This window comes from Aquarana catesbeiana, linkage group LG04 (assembly GCF_042186555.1).
Source record: "Aquarana catesbeiana isolate 2022-GZ linkage group LG04, ASM4218655v1, whole genome shotgun sequence".
Classification (NCBI taxonomy): Eukaryota; Metazoa; Chordata; class Amphibia; order Anura; family Ranidae; genus Aquarana; species Aquarana catesbeiana.
In genome coordinates, this window is record NC_133327.1 from 305,613,433 (window position 1) to 305,636,964 (window position 23,532).

Sequence of the window (23,532 nt, forward strand, 5' to 3'; positions counted from 1 at the left end):
ATGTAAATAAACGCAAAAGCAAACAAATAATTTCAGTTAATCACCAAGGTAGATTATCTGTTGATAAGGACAGACGGAATATATTGTTAGTAAATTCTGTCATGGGCAAGCTGTGTCTAAAATAAGATAATGGGTACATATAGGGGTAATGATCAAGCAATACTAATCAGGTGCAGCTGTTGTAAGCTTTAGTCCTGCAAACATAGCTGATTTACTAAATGAGCAGTGTTCACTTTGCAAAGAGAATTTTCCCTTAGCTTAGTGAATGTAGAGAAAATTTACATTTACTTTGCATAGAATACCCAGGCATATGCAATGAAAAAAATCTTGATTGTACAAGATTGGACAATAAATGTCAGTACAACTTCACTTCATTCACTAATCTACTGTACATAAAAGTGTTCTTGTAAAGTTAAAATTTGCTTTGCAAAGTGAACATGCTTTACTCCTTCAGCAAATCATCTACAATATCTAGAAAACCCCTATGGCTGATAAATGATTGTTTCTTTTCTTTTATAGGACAGGTAACTCATTCACAGTGTGTATGCTGCAGTCAAAATCAAGTTTCAAAGTCGGTCTATGGGCAGCCTATACTGTAGATCACATTTTACATCACGAGAAGTAATTTTGCTTAAAGCCGTAGTAAAATCTGCTTTTTTATTTTGGCCTACAGGTAAGCCTATAATAAGGCTTACCTGTAGGCACAGTAAATACTCACACTGTTAAGGACGATAGTAGCATGCCGTTCATTTAGAGAGCTGTGCCATGACCATGACTCCCTGCATGTGCGGGAGGGATGTCATCGCAGCTTTACTATTCAAATGACCAGAGCCTGCCAACCTGAGAGGAAGATGACAGCATGCCATGGGTGGGCTCCATTTTAGGGTAAGTCTGTCATAATGTGTTAGCATGCGATGCATACTAGCACTTTATGATATTATCCTGCAGAGGTCCAATTTTTGGGGGTTTTGGGGTTTTTTTGCAGTTTACTACTACTTTAATAGATGATGTGGTATGAACATAGGATGCACAAGATGAAGATCTTTTTTTTTATTACAAAAGAATAATGCTGAATAATTCATGAGGGTTGATTTATTAAAGGAGAAAGAAGAAATCAGATACATGTTTTCTTACTCCAGTAGGCATTTCATTCAACCAACAGAAAAGGTAATGCACAGTACAAGATTAAAGACGGTACATATCTCTCACTCACTTCATTCTATAGATTGTTGAAAATGATGAAAAATGTAAAAATAGAATAATATTTTTTAAATTATTTATCCACTTACTGGAGGTCCAATGGGTCCTCTTGGGCCAACTTCGCCTTGTGGTCCTTGATCACCCTGATTTTGACAAAAGTATAAAAAACACACAGATTCAGGGATTGTCTTTCATATGACATTAGCACACAAGAAAACCTCAGATTACAATATTCTTCCAAGCAGTCTTTCATTTTAATACGCTAATACAGAAATACAGTGAATATATATTGGGGGGGGATAAACAAGGGGAGAGAAACTTTGTGGGGTTTTCATTGCTGTCTATGTCCCCACTTTCAATTTTTCCTTGTGACCTTTGTCACCTGATAGGAATTCAATATTTTACAGCTGTCGCCTGAACAAGGGGTGAGGTGAAATATTCCAACAGGGACACCCAGCTGGTGCCAACTGTCTAGAAGGGGACTTTCTCTGATCTTGGAATTATTTCCTTTCATTTGTTGTGTCTCTGGGTTAGGCAGTAAAGGAACGTTTCCCCAACAGGACAGAGGGTGAAAAAAAATGAACAAGGAATGTAACCATTTAAAACTAAATTATTGTTTTTTACATTTTGAAAAAATAAACAGCAAAATTATTACAGGAAAATATAAATTCAATCTTACAGGTTTACCAGAGTTTCCCATTAGGCCAGGTACGCCAGGGGCACCAGAACTACCCTAAAGAAAATAAAAAGCAAAAGTTTAGAAATAATAATTCAAAGTTTTACATCTCTATTTAGAACATATGTCAGTCTGAAAACCAAAGTCTGATACTGGTACTATTTCATTCTTACAGTGTTTTCAGATATCTTTAAAAATATAGCATTCAAATTACACATTTAACATTCACATATATGTTTTTAATACTCTCTTTAAATGTAGAAAGAAATGTTATCACACAGAATTGCTGAATTTATCACATATAGTGGACAAGATGGAGTTAAGAGATGGTTCTATGAAGGCAGCACTAATGAGCAATGGTAGCAAAGCATAAAATCCTCCCCAGAAATACATTTTCTATTTTTTACTGGTCTGCCTGCTAGAACAGAATTGATAAAGGATTCCTAAGAAGACCACCTACCCGTTCACTTCATATCCACATGCCCTGGTATCCCACTTTCAATGAGGCAACCAGTCAAAGTCTTATATTTAGTAAAATTGATAAGGGGAATAGCATTATAGATATATCCTGTCTTTATTACATGATTACCTTTATGTACATTTATAAAAAAGTATAAATAAGGGCAACAATATTATCATAGCAAATACAGCAGTCTGACTGGTTTCTTCAGGCCTTGAGAGACATGTTTTTTTTAACGTTGGAAGTGAACTGCTATGGGTTCCTTTGGAGCACATTACAAGTTCAATATACAGTATTCAATGACTCAATTTGCATGGGGGAATCAGTATGACTGGGGCTGAACCCCGGTGCTTGCAAATTAAGCCTAGAAAGGAAACCCTGTAAATGTTGCATTTAACTGATATTAACTAATGAACTAAATAACTGAGATTGGTGCTCTATAAAAAATCTTCTTTGCTTTTCAAGGCATTCATTCATAATTCCTAAGGGTCAATGATTATATATCTTCTCCATGTCTTCTCTACAAAATGTCAGTAAGTATACTCTGATGCAGGGGCACAAAACTAGACCAAGAGATAACCAAAGTCTGTCTGTCAGATCAATCTATTCATTTATATATATCTCACTGATCATAACCACATTCTCACATATACTGTATGTGAACATTCCTAAGTTCCCCTCGCTGCAGATGCCAGGTACCAATCCTAGGAGCACATCCACAATCTACCTGCATACAATGAACACAGAGACGCCATAATCTGATGAGGTTACTGACAGCTCTGCTTATTCAACCATGAGAGGCATGAGGCAGTCTCTACAATTAAGCCCATCCAGGTGAAATGCATTAGACATGAGTGGCCGGCAGGAAGGGTGATGTTTGTTGCTGCTCATTGCCAAATAAACTGAGATGGTTGCCTTTACAATGGTTACACTGCTCTATTATCTTACATGGCAAGAGGAAGAATTTTAAACACAGGTGTGTTAGCTTGGTTTTCTTAAAAACTGTTTACTGTACAGGAGGAAGGTGCACAATGGCCCATAATGTCTACTAGTCTACAGCACGCTTATGACTAATGACTTATGACTAAATGGCTTATGATTTAGCTCCAATTTACTGCCAATAGATCTTGTAAAAGATCTCCCTGGGCACAACTGAAGCCTAGGTGGGCATTCAAGCTTGAACTGCCCCTACATCTTTCTGCAAAGGGGAGAACGACGTGGAAATAAATATTGAAAGACTTCATATTTATAGCCACCTTAATAGTTCCCCAGCCTAAAGTTGCATTCACAGTGACAAACTTTAGAAAAATGGTTACAGAATTACAACATTCCTCTTCATATCATTCAGGGTAATAGACTATGCCAAGAGCACCCAGAGAACACTGGATGCCCCAATATCACAAACAATCAATTAAAGGGGAACTTTAAAATGGCTTGACTTTGACTTGGCTGAATCACAGGCCTTTCTGACAATCAAACGTTTGATCCTGAAAGTAGGGAAGCTTGCCCATGCCCTTCTGCCTCCTAAAAATTCCTATTAGCCAGTAAGAGTGACCATCAGAGTGTTGAGCTTTGCCTCTTAGTGCAGCCCAACATTAGTTCATGACAAGAGAGTTTGGTAGGCTACTGCAGGTATGCCTGTACTTCATACCTGCAATTTCCAGACAGTGGCAGTGGCTTATAATTTAGTCTTAAAATATTTTCTATTGAAATTCTCACTTTTTTACCTTTATGAAATATTTCTGTATTGTAAGATGGGACAGAGATCCTCATGTCTAATTTATGCCACCAGAAGGAGTCGGATGCCAGTGTTAAGGTTCATACATGATCTCTTGTCCATACTTTCCTGGTTACCTCTCCTTTTACATTAGTCTTGTATATTATGCCCTGTGAGTTCTGACTACACAATAACTACAGGGAGATAATGCAATAAGCAGGATATTTGATTCTGGGAGGTGTTTATGCATACCATGTATATAATGCCCCCAGTGTTCCCATAGTTGCAATAAGACAGCAGTTAAATTTTTGGCAGTGTTAGAATGTCAAACTTGGCTGCCAAATAAAGTGGAAAGATGATTTTTTAATAGCAGAACACCTGCTTTGCAGCACTTATACATATTATATAATTTTTTTATGAGTTTTGCTTTGAATGAGAAGCTATGTTAGCAGTGTTACCTTCTCTCCAGCAGTTCCTTTTGCGCCTGGATTGCCTGGCAAACCCTAAAAACACATAAAAAAGGTAGTTCAGATTTATATACCTTTAAAGGAAATTACCTAATTTAACAGCCTGTGCTGATTATCACTTACATGCACTTTAGAAAGAGACTGAAAATAAAAAATGTAACATTTCTGACTGTATGAAAACAAAATGTGGTATGAATTCTAATGCTATCTGTCACACATTACAAATGCTGTTCAAATGGAAAGGAGCAAAAAAATGGCATACATTGAGGTGCACATGGAGATCTTGTAACATATTGTTAATGTCATACTTCTAATTATTAGATATCATCTAGGATGAATTAGTGCTTAAAGGCACCTTTTCTGGCACCTGTACAGATAAAAGGGTCCCACTACAAAAGAGCTAACTGTAAAACTGGAAGATGTGGGTCATATGTAATCAATGAGTTACAGATCACTGCTATAGCGGTCCATCACTGCACATAGACTAATGATGTAAAACTGATTATAACAATGTACAATGAATTTTCATTTCTTGCTGAATGTTTTCTAGCAATATTACTATTTTTAGCTCATAGCTTTACAAATGTTTGACTGCAAAAAATGATTAGTGGACCTAACAGATATATTTTTTTCATATTAACTGCATATATACTAACATGTGGGAATAACGCTTACAGGTATCCATAACCTTAATTCGTTAGGCTATCATTTCCTGACAAAGGCTTAACGCATTTCTTGGTTATATAAACAAATATCTAACTCAGATCAGCCCCCTGTTGTAACCTCTCGCCTTGTAACCTTCTGCATAGTTTCAGGCCAGGTTCACACATGTGCGGCCACGATTTCGTGCCTGGGGTCTGGTGCGTGTCTGTTTACCGGTTCAGGTGTGATTCAGGTCACAATTTTTGCCTGACTTTATACCTGAACAGGACTCAAATGCACTGAACCCAAACATGCACTGGACCCTTTTTCAATCTGGACCACGGCCGCCCCAGACATGTGTCACACTTACCTGTCATCAGTGTTAATTTTGTTGACTAAAACGACTAAAACATTTTAGCTGACTAAATGAATACTATTTTAGTCGACTAAAATACGACTAAAACTAAACCAACTGAGATGACTAAAATACAACTAAAACTAAACTGGAATTTTAGTCGAAAGACTAAAATGGGACTAAAACTAAAATGCCATTTTAGTCAAAAGACTAAGACTAAAACTAAATTGAAATTTGACTTCAAAATTAACACTGGTCTTTAGTCCACGTTCATACCTCCATACCATAAATACTAACATATTCGATTTTTCACTCCAGCAGTATATAATGAGTTTGGAAATTGTAGAGAAATGTTAACTAATGCAATACAATTTAATTATACCCATTCTATTTTAAACAACTAAAATTAGTTTTAGTCGACTAAAAATGTACTGGAGATTTTAGTCGACTAAAACATAGGACATTTTAGTCGACTAAAATGTACTGAAGATTTAGTCAACTAAATACAACTAAAACTAAGACAATTGCAGAAGACTAAAATGGGACTAAAATGCCATTTTAGTCCTAAGACTAAAACTAAATCAAAATTTGCTGCCAAAATTAACACTGCCTGTCATGCGAATTGAATGCGGAGAAATTCGCATCCAATTCGCATATGTGTGAACCCAGCCTAAATGTCACAACCATCAGATGAGAGGAGACGAACAACAAACAAATGACATCAGCTCAGCCTAGACAAAGTCACTTGTCATGCAAATGAAAAGGGAGGTAGAGACAGTTGCTGAGGCAGCCTGACTAGAACCACAATTAAAGGGAGGGGAATGGACTATCTCTGTACCACTGAACACATGTAAGTTTAAAATACAATAATATTTTATTACGTATAAAAAAACACATATGATTACAAAAATTCATAAAGCATAAAAATAAAAAAGAAAGGAGAGTCAATACAGTATACTGTATTGATTCTCCTTTCTTTTTTGTTTTTATGCTTTATGCATTTTTGTAATTATATGTGTTTTTTATATGTAATAAAATATTATTGTATTTTAAACTTACATGTGTTCTGATCTCAGTAACTGGCTCTACCTCCCTTTTCATTTGCATAACTATTTTCGGATGATGGTACCCTAGTTATTATTATCTTTTGTAACCTCGAGGCAAACTCAATATATTTTCAAAGTCACTTGTCAGTTTTTTTGCCATTTTTGAATATACAGCTGTTTTGGAATTTATTCTTGCAGGCTTGTAGAGTTACTGAAAGATCCAGTTCAAAAATGCTACTATAATATTGTAATTATTGCAGGTGGCTCTTCATTTTATGTATTACAGTGGGGACGGAAAGTATTCAGACCCCCTTAAATTTTTCACTCTTTGTTATATTGCAGCCATTTGCTAAAATCATTTAAGTTCATTTTTTTCCTCATTAATGTACACATAGCACCCCATATTGACAAAAAAACACAGAATTGTTGACATTTTTGCAGATTTATTAAAAAAGAAAAACTGAAATATTACATGGACCTAAGTATTCAGACCCTTTGCTGTGACACTCATATATTTAACTCAGGTGCTGTCCATTTCTTCTGATCATCCTTGAGATGGTTCTACACCTTCATTTGAGTCCGGCTGTGTTTGATTATACTGATTGGACTTGATTAGGAAAGCCACACACCTGTCTTTATAAGACCTTACAGCTCACAGTGCATGTCAGAGCAAATGAGAATCATGAGGTCAAAGAAACTGCCTGAAGAGCTCAGAGACAGAATTGTGGCAAGGCACAGATCTGGCCAAGGTTACAAAAAATTTCTGCTGCACTTAAGGTTCCTAAGAGCACAGTGGCCTCCATAATCCTTAAATCGAAGACATATGGGATGACCAGAACCCTTCCTAGAGCTGGCCTTCCGGCCAAACTGAGCTATCGGGGGAGAAGAGCCTTGGTAGAAGAACCCAAAGATCACTGTGGCTGTGCTCCAGGGATGCAGTCGGGAGATAGGAGAAAGTTGTAGAAAGTCAACCATCACTGCAGCCCTCCAGCAGTCGGGGCTTTATGGCAGAGTGGCCCGACGGAAGCCTCTCCTCAGTGCAAGACACATGAAAGCCCGCATGGAGTTTGCTAAAAAACACCTGAAGGACTCCAAGATGGTGAGAAATAAGATTCTGTGGTCTGATGAGACCAAGATAGAACCTTTTGGCCTTAATTCTAAGCGGTACGTGTGGAGAAAACCAGACACTGCTCATCACCTGTCCAATACAGTCCCAACAGTGAAGCATGGTGGTGGCAGCATCATGCTGTGGGGATGTTTTTCAGCTGCAGGGACAGGACAACTGGTTGCAATCAAGGGAAAGATGAATGCTGCCAAGTACAGGGATATCCTGGACGAAAACCTTCTCCAGAGTACTCAGGACCTCAGACTGGGCCAAAGGTTTACCTTCCAATAAGACAATGACCCTAAGCACACAGCTGAAATAACGAAGGAGTGGCTTCACAACAACTCTGTGACTGTTCTTGAATGGCCCATCCAGAGCCCTGACTTAAACCCAATTGAGCATCTCTGGAGAGACCTAAAAATGGCTGTCCACCAACGTTTACCATCCAACCTGACAGAACTGGAGAGGATCTGCAAGGAGGAATGGCAGAGGATCCCCAAATCCAGGTGTGAAAAACTTGTTGCATCTTTCCCAAAAAGACTCATGGCTGTATTAGATCAAAAGGGTGCTTCTACTAAATACTGAGCAAAGGGTCTGAATACTTAGGACCAAGTGATATTTCAGTTTTTCTTTTTTAATACATCTGCAAAAATGTCAACAATTCTGTGTTTTTCTGTCAATATGGGGTGCTGTGTGTACATTAATGAGGAAAAAAATGGACTTAAATGATTTTAGCAAATGGCTGCAATATAACAAAGAGTGAAAAATTTAAGGGGGTCTAAATACTTTCCATCCCCACTGTATCTTAGACATATATTGACTTCAAATCTGTTATCTAACAGTTAGGACTTTGAGCAATGCAATATCTGTAGGAGAAAATGTTTGGTGACCAATCAGTTGTAAATTCCATTTTGAAGGAAACCGGCAAAACCTCCATATATTGGAACTTTTTTAAAGGACAGGTGTACTTATCACTGTTGTTATTCCTGTATAGGTGTAAAGTATTTTTTGGCAGCATATTTTTATAATGTACTTGGTTACTAAAATGAAGCAAATGATCAGCCTTTTAAACTGCCGTCTGTGTCACAGGGGACTTTAATGTGAAGCATAACTGGAAAGAATGGAATAGATTTGTATGGCGGGCTGGCAAGGCAGGTTGTGGCGGCTTAGATGAATGAGCCTAGTAGCGGTGTTTTGTATAGACTCAAGAGGGAACATATGGTTTATTAGGATGCCAAATTGGAACATTTTGCAGCAGGTGAAGTGAGACATGATGAGTGGCATTAATTAGACACTTACAACCGACTGCAAACATGTTTTGCAAGAAAAGATGGCAGAGTACAGTGATGAATGAAAGACTGATGAATGATCCTATATTTTTTTGGTCACACTTTCTTAATAAAAATCCTGCCCTGAATTGCCATACGATGCTCTATGCTGCTTACCTGGTCTTTCATTTCAAATGCAGCTAATCCATTTTGTATTATAATGCAACAGCTACCAAAAGTACAATTAAATAAACTAAAAAAATCTTTTCACATGAACACAGAATGCCACAAAATAGTGTTATATTATCTATTTTACTCTATATAAAAATGAAAACTCAACAGTCAATTAGTACATTTTGTTTGCAACATAAAGGCGTTGGAAATGTAATTTCATCCATCCATGGCTCTCATGGGACAGTTTTAAAGCTTAAATAAAACAAAACAACATATTGCCACTTCATTCTGCACAGTCTCTCCATACTTTAAAACGTGTATGCGATGCACATTTAAAAAAAAGGACGATGCTAATAAACTTTTTATGACAAGAGAGAAGCTAGATGTGCACAAGTGAATATCCAGCTTCTGTCATGCCTTTAAGCAAGTTTAGCACTTTTAAAGCATATCTACGCTTATTAGGGATGAACAAATCTAACTGGGTTCAGTTCGCAAACAATTTCGCAAATGTTTCTTGGAGTTAGAAGTTTGAAAACTTTGCAGCAAACCTTTCTAAACATCTAATGAATGGGAACTGTAGCAAACAGCAAAGTGACCATGTGATAAGGTTGAAGGTTATTAAAAAAAATAATAAATAAATAAACTGGGTGGGGGGGCTAGTAACCACTTGTTCTTCATTTTGAAGCAGCTAGTGTAAAATGTGGTATTTGCGTAGCGACAGTCACCTCATTGGACTACTGTCATCCATTCGAGAGACAGGATTTCTAACCAATTAACTTTCAGCTTTATTTGCAGACAGTGTGTATTCCCCTTTAAGTAGGCTGTCAATGGATCCCTGTCAGGCATTGGAGTCAGAGCACCGTATAGCTCTTCTCCTTTCTGCCTTAACACTTGTAATAATTTTGGTGTTAATTACTGTTGCAATTTTATTAGGGAGGCAATGGTTATTCAGCTTAAAGCTGAAAGAATTCAACTTATGATATAGAGTGGTTAAGGTCAGCCTGAGCAGCTAAAGCTAGGTCCATTATGTTTTTTTATAAGTTTCCTCTTTGCATTTGTATTATTATTATATTGGCTAATCCCTTTTATTAATTAACTGTGGCCTTCTCAAACCCAATAAACTTTTTATTTTTTCTTTCATGTGTGTTTCTTATTTACTGTGTTTCATCCCATTGGGGTGAATCTTGTTATTCGATTCTGGCCTTTTTTAGAGCTAATAAGCAAGCTATTGTCAAACGAAAATGTAAAGGTGGAAAGCTGGGCACTGCCATGGGGGTCATGTACCAATGCCTGGATTCCAAGGATTTGTCACAAACCCATAGCAGAAGTAAAACCCCAAATTATAACTAGTGGTCACCCTAATGCATATATTATCACTCTGCAGCCACACATCTTAGCATGAGCCAAATCAATAAAGTAAAAAATTCACAAGCATAACATTGTAAAGGAAAACAAACGCAGGTTTAGGTGCATTAAGCCTCATTCACAACATATGCCAGTGCGAGGGTCATGCTTACCCACACAGGAATTCACAGATGTTCTGTGCATCCCTGTGCAGGCAGTTCCATTGATATCATTGGGACACAGTGTTGCATGGACCCAAATGCTGCTTTCAATTTGACATCCGTGTGGGTGCAGTTGCCTGTAGCCAAACCCACACTGTATGTATTTGGGGACCTGCACCCGCCATGGATGTCAAATCTCTGCATTGCAGAGATTTCCTCTCATTTTATGGCTAGTGGCACCAGACAGTCACTAGAACAGGAAGTGAGAGAAGCAAAAAAAAAAAAAAAGCAAAACCAGAACTTAAGTTCAAACCCTTCCATGTGCTATCCAAAGCTAAACCTTTTACCTGGAGTTCCACTTTAATTATAGATGTAACAATCTAGTAACACTCAACATAAATTAAGAAAATAGCATTGTGAAACATGTTGGTGAATTGTTCCAAGCTTGAACAGCTTTTCTTAGCTATTTATACAGTTATTGTGTTAAAAAGTTAATATTTGCTCCACGAGATACTGCTAAATGCAAATAGATACGTATATAGAGAAAAACTTACTGGCAATCCTTGTAGTCCAGCTTCTCCAGGGGCGCCAGGCTCTCCAGAATCACCCTAGATTAAATAAATACATTGTAACTATCAGTTGATTTAAAAAAACCTCAAAACTGATATTTAGTTTTTTTAGCAAATTCCAGATAATTAAACCACATAACAATCCCTTACATCACTTGGGAACTCAATTTATGATTTCTTTGTGCTCTTAGGTCTGCATACATGTTGTGGCCATTATAAAAGGGTCTCATGCTCCCTGTTAAACTTTTCACTTACTTAAGATTATAAAGAATGCAAACAGAGAGTCTGAAACTAACAAATGGTCTACAGAAGCATTCAGAGCATTCAAAGTTCTAGGCTAGATAGCGACAAAGTCAGGAATTTAGGCAGGGAGATCCTGCTGCTAAGCGCTGAAGTATCCAAGGCATATCATCAAGCCATAGGCTGACCTAGTCTACTGTGTTGCACCTACAACTAAAATATCTCCTATGGGTAAATTAGTTAAAGTAAGCATTTTGTAACTTGCAGGTATAATCCAATTCTTTCCTGTTTCTCTGCTGTAAAATATAAGTAGTTCTATATATATTGTAAATATGAGTCACCAGGCCAAGCCCTGAATAAAAGTGAGGACACTTCAAGTGAGGACACTTCAAAATTGCTCTAATACACATTTTTTTATTTCATAGTGGGTGATTTTTTTTTTACATCACATGCATTCCTCTTTATAGAAGCATTTACTATTGATTCAATTTACCTTTACTGAGCATTATGAAAACTGTCATGGAGCTTATTCAAAAAAGCATGTAACAGAGCAAGCTTTACTATTTTCTATCTACACAAATGTGACACATATATTCTCCATTCATAAGTATTCTCCATTCATACAATTATATATTTCGAAGAGTATCTGTATAATTATATAATATATGTAATACAATCAGCTCTAAGATTGGCTGAGCAATAAAAATAATTTATTTAAATATATATTTATAATACTCCTAACTGCACAATAGCTCTTTTATTTAAGGACCAATTTACTTTTTTCTCCATTCAAGCTCTGGGAGTCTGTATTAAAGAATTTATAAGTGTGTAAACCACATTTGAAGAATAGGATTTCATTAAAGTGAATAAAAGCAAAACATGTACATTTAATCTTTGTAATGGTTTTAGGTGTCATATTGGTTATGAGGCTGTAACATCATAGTAACAAAGTGCGTTACACCTCTTTTAAACCATTATCGTCAGCACGTAATGCCAGAATAGGTTCTAATGGTATAATAATGGGAAGGATCAATCAAGTTCTATTCATAGACTAGTGACACTTCTAAGCTATCATTAACCTTGTCATTTGTAGAATTCTACATCAAATGTTCCACACTTTATAACACTCATTGCATTTGAAATAAGCATTATAGAATGGGATATTAAAATAAGTCATGTGTTTCGTGACATTAATGTCATGTATTTGATATATGGTAGCAGTAATATCATTGATTATATTGAAGTGCTAAAGAGATAAGTGACACGCCAATGAAATCCTTTTGTATTATCGTAATTGTTTTCGATATATCCATATGATTGCCTTTGTTCCAGTTATGAACAATAAACAAACATACCCATTTACTTTGTGCAACGATGATATATACTGTACATAGTGCATCACAGAGCAGTAATCTTCCCTTACACAGACCTTATCACAGGAATGCAAGTTGTTCAGACATTGATTTATTAATTGTGACATATCCCCTAGTGTTTGGCTTGCTTTAGGTCTTAATAAGCCAGCTATACATCAAGCTATTATAAATACTGGTACCACACTGTGTGTTTATTGTTTTTCAATTTACCTTTGCTGCTGGCATTCCAGGGATTCCATCTCGACCATCAACGCCTGGCAAGCCCTAAAGAAAAAATATATTTTAGTGATCTTTGATCAATCTGTGTATTTGTTCTATTATGATTACATAGCATTGTAAACACAATTATTAATATATTTTAATATATGCAATTGTAACTTTCATTATAAATATATTATAATTTTAAAATTGGATTAAAAACAATAGTTAAAGCAAAAAGAATGTGTTGACTTGACTTTGGATGTGAGCTTGATCAACAATAGCCAACTCTACTATAATTTTTTGGAATATAGTAGGAAGCCTTCATAATAACCGATTTGAATGGCACATTAGCATTCATCCATTTAAAGTTTTGAGTTTGAGTTTAGCTGGGTATTAGTCATGTACAGAATAATAGTAATGATTTCTTTTTACTTGGCAATCATTTAGTAGGCAGTCCATTCTAAGCTGACATTGAAAATTTTGGCAGATGCTGGAGAGTTAAATCGCCAAATTCAGGTTTTAAGTCTTTTGAGAACCCTGATGCTGAGATCTATGTGTTTGAATTCCCAGATCTTTACATTTGCTGCAGAAATTACACCCTACTTTTTGTGTACACCCTATTTTTCTTGTTGGATTGATGGACTTATATAAACCTTGGTTTAAGTGAATTGTTTCAGACTGATATTAATAACCACAGTCTTAGCTAATAATGTACAGTATGACCAAGTATTCATTACATAGGATCACTGACTGGGCCAGTTATGGTATAATTCCACAGAAAAACATTTTTATAGTCTTGGATAGAGTGAACAAGAGTTAGAAGCCTTATCAGACTCTTATTGCTGTGTGTGCACTCATTAAGAAATTCCACCAACTTTCTATTCTAGTGATGAAGTTATCAGTGGCAGTGAGGGTACAATGATGACATAGCAACACCATCTCATGCAACCTAATACCACATGAGAAAATAATAGGAACATGGATGCTCAAGGCAGCCACCCATGTTATAATCCAACATTGATTCTATATATACTACTTTACCAATAGTAAAGTTAGGGGACATAGCATGCAATTTTATCTGGGGGTAGTATAATATACAGTTCACCAGAAGTACAGTTTGATGTGTAGTGCTAGTTTCCACCACCCATAGCGTTTTGCTTTTAGGCCAAAAAGTTAAATTTTGGTCTCATCTGACCAGAGCACTTTCTTTCACATGTTTGATGTCATGGCTTCTTGCAAACTGCAAACGGGACTTCTTATGGCTTTCTTTCAACAAGACTTTCTTTTTGCCACTCTTTTATAAAGGCCAGATTTGTGGAGTGCATGACTAATAGTTGTCCTGTGGACAGATTCACCCACCTGAGATGTGGATAACTGCAGCTCCTCTAGAGTTACTATGGGCCTCTTGGCTGCTTTTCTGATTAATGCTCCCCTTGCCGGTCTGTTAGTTTAGGTGGACGGCCATGTCTTGGTAGGTTTGCAGTTGTGCCATACTCTTTCCATTTTCGGATAATGGATTGAACAGTGCTCTGTTAGCTGTTCAAACCTTGGGATATTTTTTTTTAAACTTAACCCTGTTTTTAACTTCTCCACAACTTTATCCCTGACCTGTCTGGTATGTTCCTTGGCCTTTATGATGTTGTTTGGTCACTAAGGTTCTCTAACAAACCTCTGAGGGCTTCACAGAACAGCTGTATTTATACTGAGATTAAATTACACACAGGTGGACTATATTTACTAATTTGATGACTTCTGAAGGCAATTGGTTCCACTAGATTTTAGTTAGAGGTATCAGAGTAAATGGGGCTGAATCCTAATGCACCCCACAGTTTTCAGATATTTATTTGTAAAAAAATTTGAAAAGAATGTATCATTTTCCATCCACTTCACAATTATTTGCCACTTTGTGTTAGTCTATCACAATAAATCCCAATAAAATACATTTACGTTTTTGGTTGTAACATGGCAAAATGTGGAAAATTTCAAGGGGTATGAATACTTTTTCAAGGCACTGTATGTCCCACTTACAGTACTGGATTTATGGATGGTATGCCAACAAATGTGTTATGTAATCTGGAAGTTTACACTGCCTACTAATCAGTTGGTAGAGCAACATTCATCATACTTAACTCAAGTTATTTTGTGCTTTGGAGGAAAAGCCAACCAAAATCCTTTTCACAATAACCTTCTAATACCAAGGGAAGAGAAAGTCTGTGGTTGTGTAGATTTAAACCGCTAATTAGTTTAGTAAAATTAACATACCGCTTCCCCTTTAGATCCTGGCATTCCAGAAATTCCTCTTGGTCCAGAAATTCCCTGGAAAAAGCAAATGTTAATAAAATGTTGTGCCTTGCTTAAAAATCTGCTAGCTGTTGGGCTTCACAAATATGTCTTAGGCAGGTTAATATTTATTCAAGTGCAAGTACAAATTATACTTACTCTTTCACCTTTGGGTCCAGCTTCTCCTATTGAACCTCGCTGGCCTTGGTCACCCTGAAAAAAAAATATAAATATATATATTTTTTTTAACTCAACACATTGAATCTTTTTCTACCACTGCCTGTGTATGGACTAATTATGAGGCCGACTAGATTTGCCTTATATGTTTGTAATCAGCCTGTGTGTTAATAAAATTGCCCAAAGGCCATGAATATCTATTCGGAAATCAAACAAGCAAAATGTAAAATCTAATTAGAGGATAATCATGTATGTCATTGATTGTGTCAATGCAGCTGCTCCCATTGTCCTTCTACAACTGGCAGTTGGCTGAGGTGTCAGATCATGTCAGCATAATTCACAGAACCAATTTAGTGCTAAGATTTAAAAATATAGTTAGTGATACTTACAGTTGCACCAGCAACTCCCCGGGGACCAGGTTCTCCATCCACTCCACGGTTACCCTTATAAGTAAAAATGATTAAACTATAAAAACAAAGTAGATATAAGAGTAGCAAATATAAATTTATCTCACTGTACATTTTTTTTATACAATCATTTGGTCTAGCCAGCTATGGTGTACATTTTCTAAATGCAATTTAGTACTGGAAGGGTTATATATTTTAAATATGAGCATGACTAAAAAAAACTTGGAAAAATACAGAAAATAAGATCCCCTTTGATGAATTGTCAGATGATTTATACCATCACATTAATCTAGAAACTGTATTTTTCAGAATTGTGGGCCTCTTAAACATGGTATAAGATTAGATGTATTTGGTAAGGAAGTTACAGGAACGGTAATAATGTTTCCTTGGGCTATTGTTCTCAGTCTTGAACATTTAAGTTTGTTTTTAACTTTATGACATTTCTGCACTATTATAAAAATGATGATTTGAGAATATTATGCTAAAGGATGATTTGAAAATGTTCACACTAATTAAAAGAGAAGGTTTTTTTAAAAAAAAAATCAACCTAGGTGAATGCAGCATTTGTCTGTTCTGCACTGCTGATCAGTCGAAACTCAGTGCTCCATGAGCAGAGAACTGGTGACTATCAGGGAGCAGCTGGCTCAGCCTCGCAGCATCTCACTGAGAGGCTTAGACCGGTGCCAATCCAGGCTTCTGAGTGGAACCTGACCATATGTTTGTGATCTTGCCATAGCTTAGACTGGCTCTGCAATACGAACTGCATTCCTGTGATCCACAGGAGAAGTACAGACAAATGAGCTTTGGCTGTACTTCTCCTTTAAATATGGTATGTAAACATTAACCTCAATTATCCAATTATGTGAAAAAAAAAATCCCTATGTATTTACAGTATTTTATCTACAATTTGACTGAATAATTGAAGTGAATATTCACACATATTATTGTGTAGACTTCTTTAAATCCTTTAGTAAATCAGCCTTATTGTGTCAGTGAGAAACTCCTGCTTTCAGTCTAACTTGATTTTGAGTGTAAGGCAGGACATAGATGATACAATTTGGTGGTTGCAGGAAAGAAAATCAATTAATTCCCCCATCAATACAGTCAGTGTTGGGGTAATCCCTCCTGCGGAGCTTTTGTGTCCTTCCAGTGGGGGGGGGGGAGTGTGGGGAGCCCTCCCTGCCGGGAGAACACAGTAATTATTGCTAGTCGCCGGCAATAATCGCATCCTAAAGATCCAAGATGCTGATTGTACCCAAGTCGACTTGGATACAATCAGCCTGTCCATACATGGTTAGAATCTTGGCCCGTCCCTGGTGAGACGGCTGAGAGTCAAATGGTCTATGGCCAGCTTAAGAAAAGTCATACATGGTAGAGTCATGTTTTGGCATAGCTTGTAATGTTCGTGTGAGAATCGAATTGTACAGGCCTTTAATAGCTTGTAATAAGCATCTCTGACTTTTGCGAAACTCATGTTATTGCACACAGAGATCTTCAAGCACTTTGAAATCTTTGCATAATTTTGCAACAGCCAAGCTATTCAATGGAGTTAAATAAAAATAATGTTTATCAAATCTAAGCTCCTAATGCACATCATGGGTGTTGATTTTCTAACAGCAAATAGGCTATTCACTTTGCAAGGGAATTTTTCCCAGATCAAAATGAATGCGGTAAAATTTAATTTTGTAAAGAATACCCAATCGCATGCAAGTAAAAAAAAAAAAAAAAGAAATGCAGCGTGCACGTGGTTAGATGATGGAAGTCAGCAGGGCTTCACATCTTTCCCTAAGCTCTGGGGCAAATTTCTTTCTAAAGTGAACAACCAATGTGCTTTTAGTAAATCAACCAGACTGAGTGAGTCAGGAGAGAGCTTGCTTGCCACAACAGGTCCTGGCATTACAAAACTAAGTTTAAGGATGGACCCATGTATTTCTGACAATTATGGGCAGCGAAACACATTCCTGTCTACTGCCAACCTATAGCCAATGATACACAGAAAGATAATTACCACACCTCTATAAAATATTAGTGATCTACTTTGGGTTATAACAATCACTGAGTATGTGAATATGCTGGGACTGTTCAGCACATACTGGGAAAATGGGAAAATTAAGATCAGTCGCAGGGTTTTTAGGCATGCTTAGAAACTACTGCAATCAATAATTAAATGTAAAAAATCACATCACTACCCTCGTAAAGCCTTCCCAGGATGCACTGGGGTTTTTGCATTTCTGTTACCCCATGAGGAAGTGCAAAGATGCAAGATGCAAGATGCACCTGCAATGATCAAGTGTCATTTTATACACAAGAGCTTAACATAAGAGATGCATTCTAAAAATGTTGTTGGCGTTTTTTAAGTTGTATCCCTTATGTTCAAAGTCCTCACATGGTTAAAATGTGATGGCAAAATCGTGTTTGCAATTGAAATCCCTTTGTTATTTTGTATACTGGTACTGACTGAAAAATCATGCTTGAATTTAAATGTAAAATGCGAGTTTTGTTTGCAATTGGAATCTGTCATCTTGTGTGTTGATGGGAGAATTGTTTAAATTTAAATGTAACAGGTGAATCTTGTTTGTAATTGGAATCCCTTTATTATATTGTATTCTGATGGGCAAACTGCACTGCGAATCCATAATAATAGACCCCTTTGATCCTCTCAAAGCACTTCCTTACTCATCTGCAGTACCTAAGATATGAAGTTATAAGATATTTTTTGTATAAAACCAGATTTGTCTAGAAAGAATACCAGCAAAGCTGAAATAACTAAGCTTACTTTACTCCCTTTGGGTCCCATGACACCAGTGATTCCTCTTAAGCCTTGCGGCCCCTACAACAAAAAAGACATGGAATGTTGTAAATCTGATCAAACATCATCATAATTGTACATATGCGGGTAATATTAAATATTTTGAGTGGTAAGCGAAAACTATACAATTGCACAGCAGTGTTTGTGATTGTATGCCGCCAGAAAATATTCTTTTTTTGAAAAGAAGCATATCAAACATTTATTTCTTAAGGAATTTATATATGTAGAACTGCAATGGCTTTACTGTCACAACAATTCTTTATTCATACTATTTCCTTGCCATGTAAGAGAGTGTCTGCAGGCAATGTGCCCTGTTAACCCGTGAGCCATGTCAGGTCACACACTTACAAGGTAAAGCTGTAACTGTGGAGACATAGCATTAACAACTTCTCAGTGTTAAATGTGCACTGGAATAAATGCTTCTGTTTAATACAAAATGCTTACCTTTAAGGCATGGTTTATATAGGCTAGTTGTGAAAAAGAAATATTCAGAAATACAGAGACATTTATTCCAAAGCACCAAGAGGCCGAAATCTTTTTGTGTTTACTTTGCACCTAAGTTTTGTACATTTGCTCATATATTTTTAAATTTTGCACCTTTGTGCATTTGTCCATATTCACCTGCACGAATAAACATAGTGAAGTCTAGGGGTGTATTTTGATATGCCTAGAATGGGAGAACATGACCAGGCCATCATAATATACTGGAGTGAGACTAAATGCCTTGTTTTAGGTGATGTAAAAATTACTCTATCAAGCAAATCAACTCTTGCTTTTAGAAATAAAATTATCTATATGCACATTATACCAAAACCTAGTTGAACTTCAGGTTTTTGTGATCACATACAATTCTAAAGACATCTACTGATATACCTATAAATGTGACACATGTCCTCATTTCAATTATAAAATGATCTAGATGTCACTAATCATAAGCAAATCAGATTGATGTAAATATATCTGTCAGAATAATTTCCAACATAAAACCACTTTACTGGAGGGCCTTGGGTTCCGATTTCTCCAATAACTCCCTGCTCTCCTTCTTCTCCCTGTAATAATAGGAAACAAAATTAGTCTGAAGTAATCCCTTTATTATTTTACTTGCTGCATAAAACACTTGGTAATGTACTGAACATCAGAGTATCTCTGTTTCCAAATGCAGAACTTGAGGCACCTATTACTGCCTTGGTAAGTCTCCATATGATAAACCACACCATGTCAACATCACAGTTATAAAGGAGGATTTTTGTATAATGCCTGAAATGCATTGAATGGCAAATAAAAATGTTATACAGACTGATCCCTATTACTTGGCAAACTAATTTTCTCAGTCCATGCAATCTAACTTTCCCAAGTACCCTGTTGGACTTCCTCCAGACATTAGAGAACTGCCACATGTTATCAATCAAATTAATCATTTGGAGCCTTCACCAAGCTTAAAGCCCAGCAGTTCCTCCACCCTAAATCTTAAAAATATAAAAATCTGACACTGGTTTTAAATGTTCCCGAATCTGTCCAAAACCACAAATAAAAGTTCCAGATTTTTAACTTTCACCTATCTATTATTTTTACATACATCAGTAGAAAGTCTGGCACAAGCAATTTTCTCTTAAGCAATTTAATTTGTTTTTAAGTAAATGTAATCTGGGCCCAATCAGACTCCAAGGGGTGCAAATATGTGGTAAATGAATTATTATAATTATACAGGATTTATACAGCGCCAACAGTTTACGCAACGCTTAACAATAAAAAGGGAGACATTACAGTTACAATACAATAAAATACAAGAGGGTTAGGAGGGCCCTGCTCGCAAGAGCTTACAATCTAATAGGGTGGGGCAAGTGGTACAAAAGGTAGTAACTGTGGGGGAAGAGCTGATTGAAGTGACAAAAGATTAGTTGGAGGCATGATAAGCTTCCCTGAAGAGATGAGTGTTCAGGGATCGCCTAAAGACAGCCAGAGTAGGAGATAGCCAGACAGATTGAGAGTTCCAGAGGATGGGTGAGGCTCTGGAGAAGTCCTGGAAACAAGCATGGAAGGATGAGACAAGGCAGCTTGAGAGCAGGAGGTCTTGAGAGGAGCGGAGAGGTCGGTTTGGGTTATATTTGGAGACAAGATTGGTGAAGTAGCTAATGTTATTGTTAGTATTTTGAATTTAATTCACTGGGCATTCGGAAGTCAGTGTAGGGATTGGTGGAGGGGGGTGGCAGACACGGAGCAGTTGGTAAAGTAGATGAGTCTGGCAGCAGCATTCAAACTGGACTGAAGAGGGGATAGCCTATGGAGAGGTAGGCCCATGAGAAGGGAGTTGCAATTGTCAAGGAGAGAGATAACAAGGGAGTGAATGAGTAGCTCGGTGGTTTAATTAGTTAAAAAGGGGCTAATTTTAGTGATGTTATGGAGGTGAAGTCTACAACCTTTTGACAATGATTGGATTCGGGGTTGAAAGGACAGGTCAGAGTCTAGTATTACACTTAGTACACTGGCGTGAGGGGAGGGATTGATGGTTGCATTATTGACCTTGATAGAAAAGTAATCGATGGGGCACAGGCAGGGGGGAATATTATCAGCTCAGTTTTAGAGAGATTTTGTTTAAGGAAGTGGTGCGACATCCATGCTGATATGTCAGTTAGTGGTTAGTAATGTGAGAGGAGACTGATGAGGTGAGGTGAGGAGTAGACAGATTTAGATGTCATCGACGTAGAGATGGTATTGGAAGCCATGGGAGGTTATCAAGTGGCCAGGGGAGAAGGTGTAGATAGAGAAGAGAAGGGATCCAAGAACAGAGCCTTGGGGGACCCCTAAAGAAAGAGGTACTGGAGAGGAAGAGACAGTGTTGTAGGTAACACTGAAGGAGCGCAGTGATAGGCAGGAGGAGAACCAGAATAGAGCAGAATCTTGGAGACCAAGGGAATTGAGTTTACTGGGAAGGATTGGGTGGTCAACAGTATCAAAGGCCACAGAGAGGTCAAGTAGTAGGAGCATGGAGTAGTGGCCATTGGTTTTAGCAGTTAGTAAATCATTAGTGAGTTTTAGTAGAGCAGTTTATGTGGAGTACTGCAAACGAAAGGGGTCAAGAAGGTTGTTGTCAGTTAGGTAGAAGCTAAGACATTTGTAGAGTAAGCGCTCTAAAAGTTTAGATGTGAATGGGTGCAATGACATGCGTTTTAAGTTGTTCAGGTTGGTGGGGTCCAGTGAGGGATTTTTAAAGTGGTTGTAAAACCAACAGGGTTAAATTTACATTATCCTCTTGGTTGATTCATGTAATGTCCCCCCTGTGACTGTGTTTTTAAAAAAAAATGCAGCTATATACCTGTTTACAGAGCGCAGATCGGCGCTCTCTTCTCTGAGCCTGACAGCTACAGCGGACAGGGCCGAGGATCCCTCGTTGACATCAGTAAGGAGGGGAGGAGGAGAGGAGGACCCGCCTACTGCAACTGTCATGTGAGAGATGAGAGAGGCGGTGGGTCACGTGAGTGCCGACCGGTGCTCTGTAAACAGGTATATAGCTGCATTTTTTATAAAGCACAGTCACAGGGGGACAGTACATGAATCAACCAAGAGGATAATGTAAATTTAACCCTAATTTAAGCAGCAGGAGGGGAGGGGGCAGGCACAGACTTGGAGCTGACAAGGCAGGGAAGGGAGGGGGGAGATGATGGAGGAGAGCACAGAGGAGAGACAGAAGACACAGCGGATGTTGGAGGCACGTAAACTGACCATGGTGTCAGGGCTCAGCAGCCATGATATACTGTGGTCAGTTTACAAAGGGGAGGGCAGTAACTGGCAGGATCAGCCAGGTATTTCAGGTGATACAGGGGGCCAAATGACACAGCACAAGCACTGTTCTGTATAACATGCTTTAAAGGAACAAGATCTTTATTTATTTTTTTAGGTTAACAAACACTTAAAGTATGGGAGTGATCTGTGCATGCTTTAGAGGGGAGGGGAAGAAGCCAGCAGAGAGGGAGAAATTAAAGATGTGAGTTAGGGAGCATGGGTTAGAATAAGAGGGTAACCGTAGTAGTTGTGAAGGAACAGGATCCAGGGGACAGTTGGTTAAGTGGGCATCTGAGAAAAGTTTTGTAACCTCTTCAGTAGTAGCCAGTTCAAAAGTGTTAACTGTGCTGTTAGACAAGGTATGTTAAGTGGGATAGATATCTGTACAGTGGAGGTGTCCTCATGTATTGCATCAATCTTCTCTTTAAAGTGATTGGCAATGTCTTGGGCTATGAGTGAGTTAGTGGGTAGAGGGGCTGGGGGACAAAGCAGAGAGTTAAAGGTAGAGAAGAGCGGACAGGGACAGGCTGACAAGGTATTAATAAGAGAGACAAAGTAGGTTTGCTGGGCAGCATGGAGGCAGGAATTGTATTTTAGGAGGCCAGATTTATATAGGGTGAAGTCCTGCAGGGATTTGGTTTTCAAGAGCACGTTCAAGAGCACGGCAATGTCTCTTGAGAATACTGGTGTTGTCAGTTTGCCAGGGTTGGACCCTGATTCTGCTTGTAGCTAGAGGAGCAAGTGCGTCCAGTGAGGATGAGAGTGAATTGTTGTAGACAGAGGTGGCTAGGTCAGGACATTGGATGAGTGGTGAAACCTTTTCAAGAACAATTAGAAAGTCCAGCTGCTTGATTTTCTACCCCCTGCCAAAATCATGCAAATACCAATGGCAATCATGCAGCTTCACCAACTGATTATCTTTTTGTAGTTTTAAAATATATTGTGGTTAAAATTATTACCTTATGGCCTTGTTTTCCAGGTTCTCCAACTTCTCCTTTTACACCTTTGTGGCCCTGGAAAATATACATGTGTTTTAGCATAGTTATGTGTTATTTATATGATAATAATTAGGTATAATCAT

At 37.6% G+C, this 23,532-nt stretch overlaps 1 protein-coding gene across 2 annotated transcripts in view; it reads right to left on the minus strand.

Moving 5' to 3' along the window:
- COL9A1 (collagen type IX alpha 1 chain) overlaps positions 1 to 23,532 on the minus strand; it is a 196,953-nt gene that overhangs the window by 65,885 nt on the left and 107,536 nt on the right. For both annotated transcript variants that reach the window (XM_073626742.1, XM_073626743.1), the window contains 11 exons: positions 23,411 to 23,464; positions 19,667 to 19,720; positions 18,639 to 18,692; positions 15,845 to 15,898; positions 15,438 to 15,491; positions 15,261 to 15,314; positions 13,008 to 13,061; positions 11,170 to 11,223; positions 4,512 to 4,556; positions 1,880 to 1,933; positions 1,290 to 1,343 (listed from right to left, as the gene is read on the minus strand). In XM_073626742.1, coding sequence (XP_073482843.1) covers positions 1,290 to 1,343; positions 1,880 to 1,933; positions 4,512 to 4,556; positions 11,170 to 11,223; positions 13,008 to 13,061; positions 15,261 to 15,314; positions 15,438 to 15,491; positions 15,845 to 15,898; positions 18,639 to 18,692; positions 19,667 to 19,720; positions 23,411 to 23,464 — 585 coding nt within the window. The remainder of the gene's footprint in view (positions 1 to 1,289; positions 1,344 to 1,879; positions 1,934 to 4,511; positions 4,557 to 11,169; positions 11,224 to 13,007; positions 13,062 to 15,260; positions 15,315 to 15,437; positions 15,492 to 15,844; positions 15,899 to 18,638; positions 18,693 to 19,666; positions 19,721 to 23,410; positions 23,465 to 23,532) is intronic.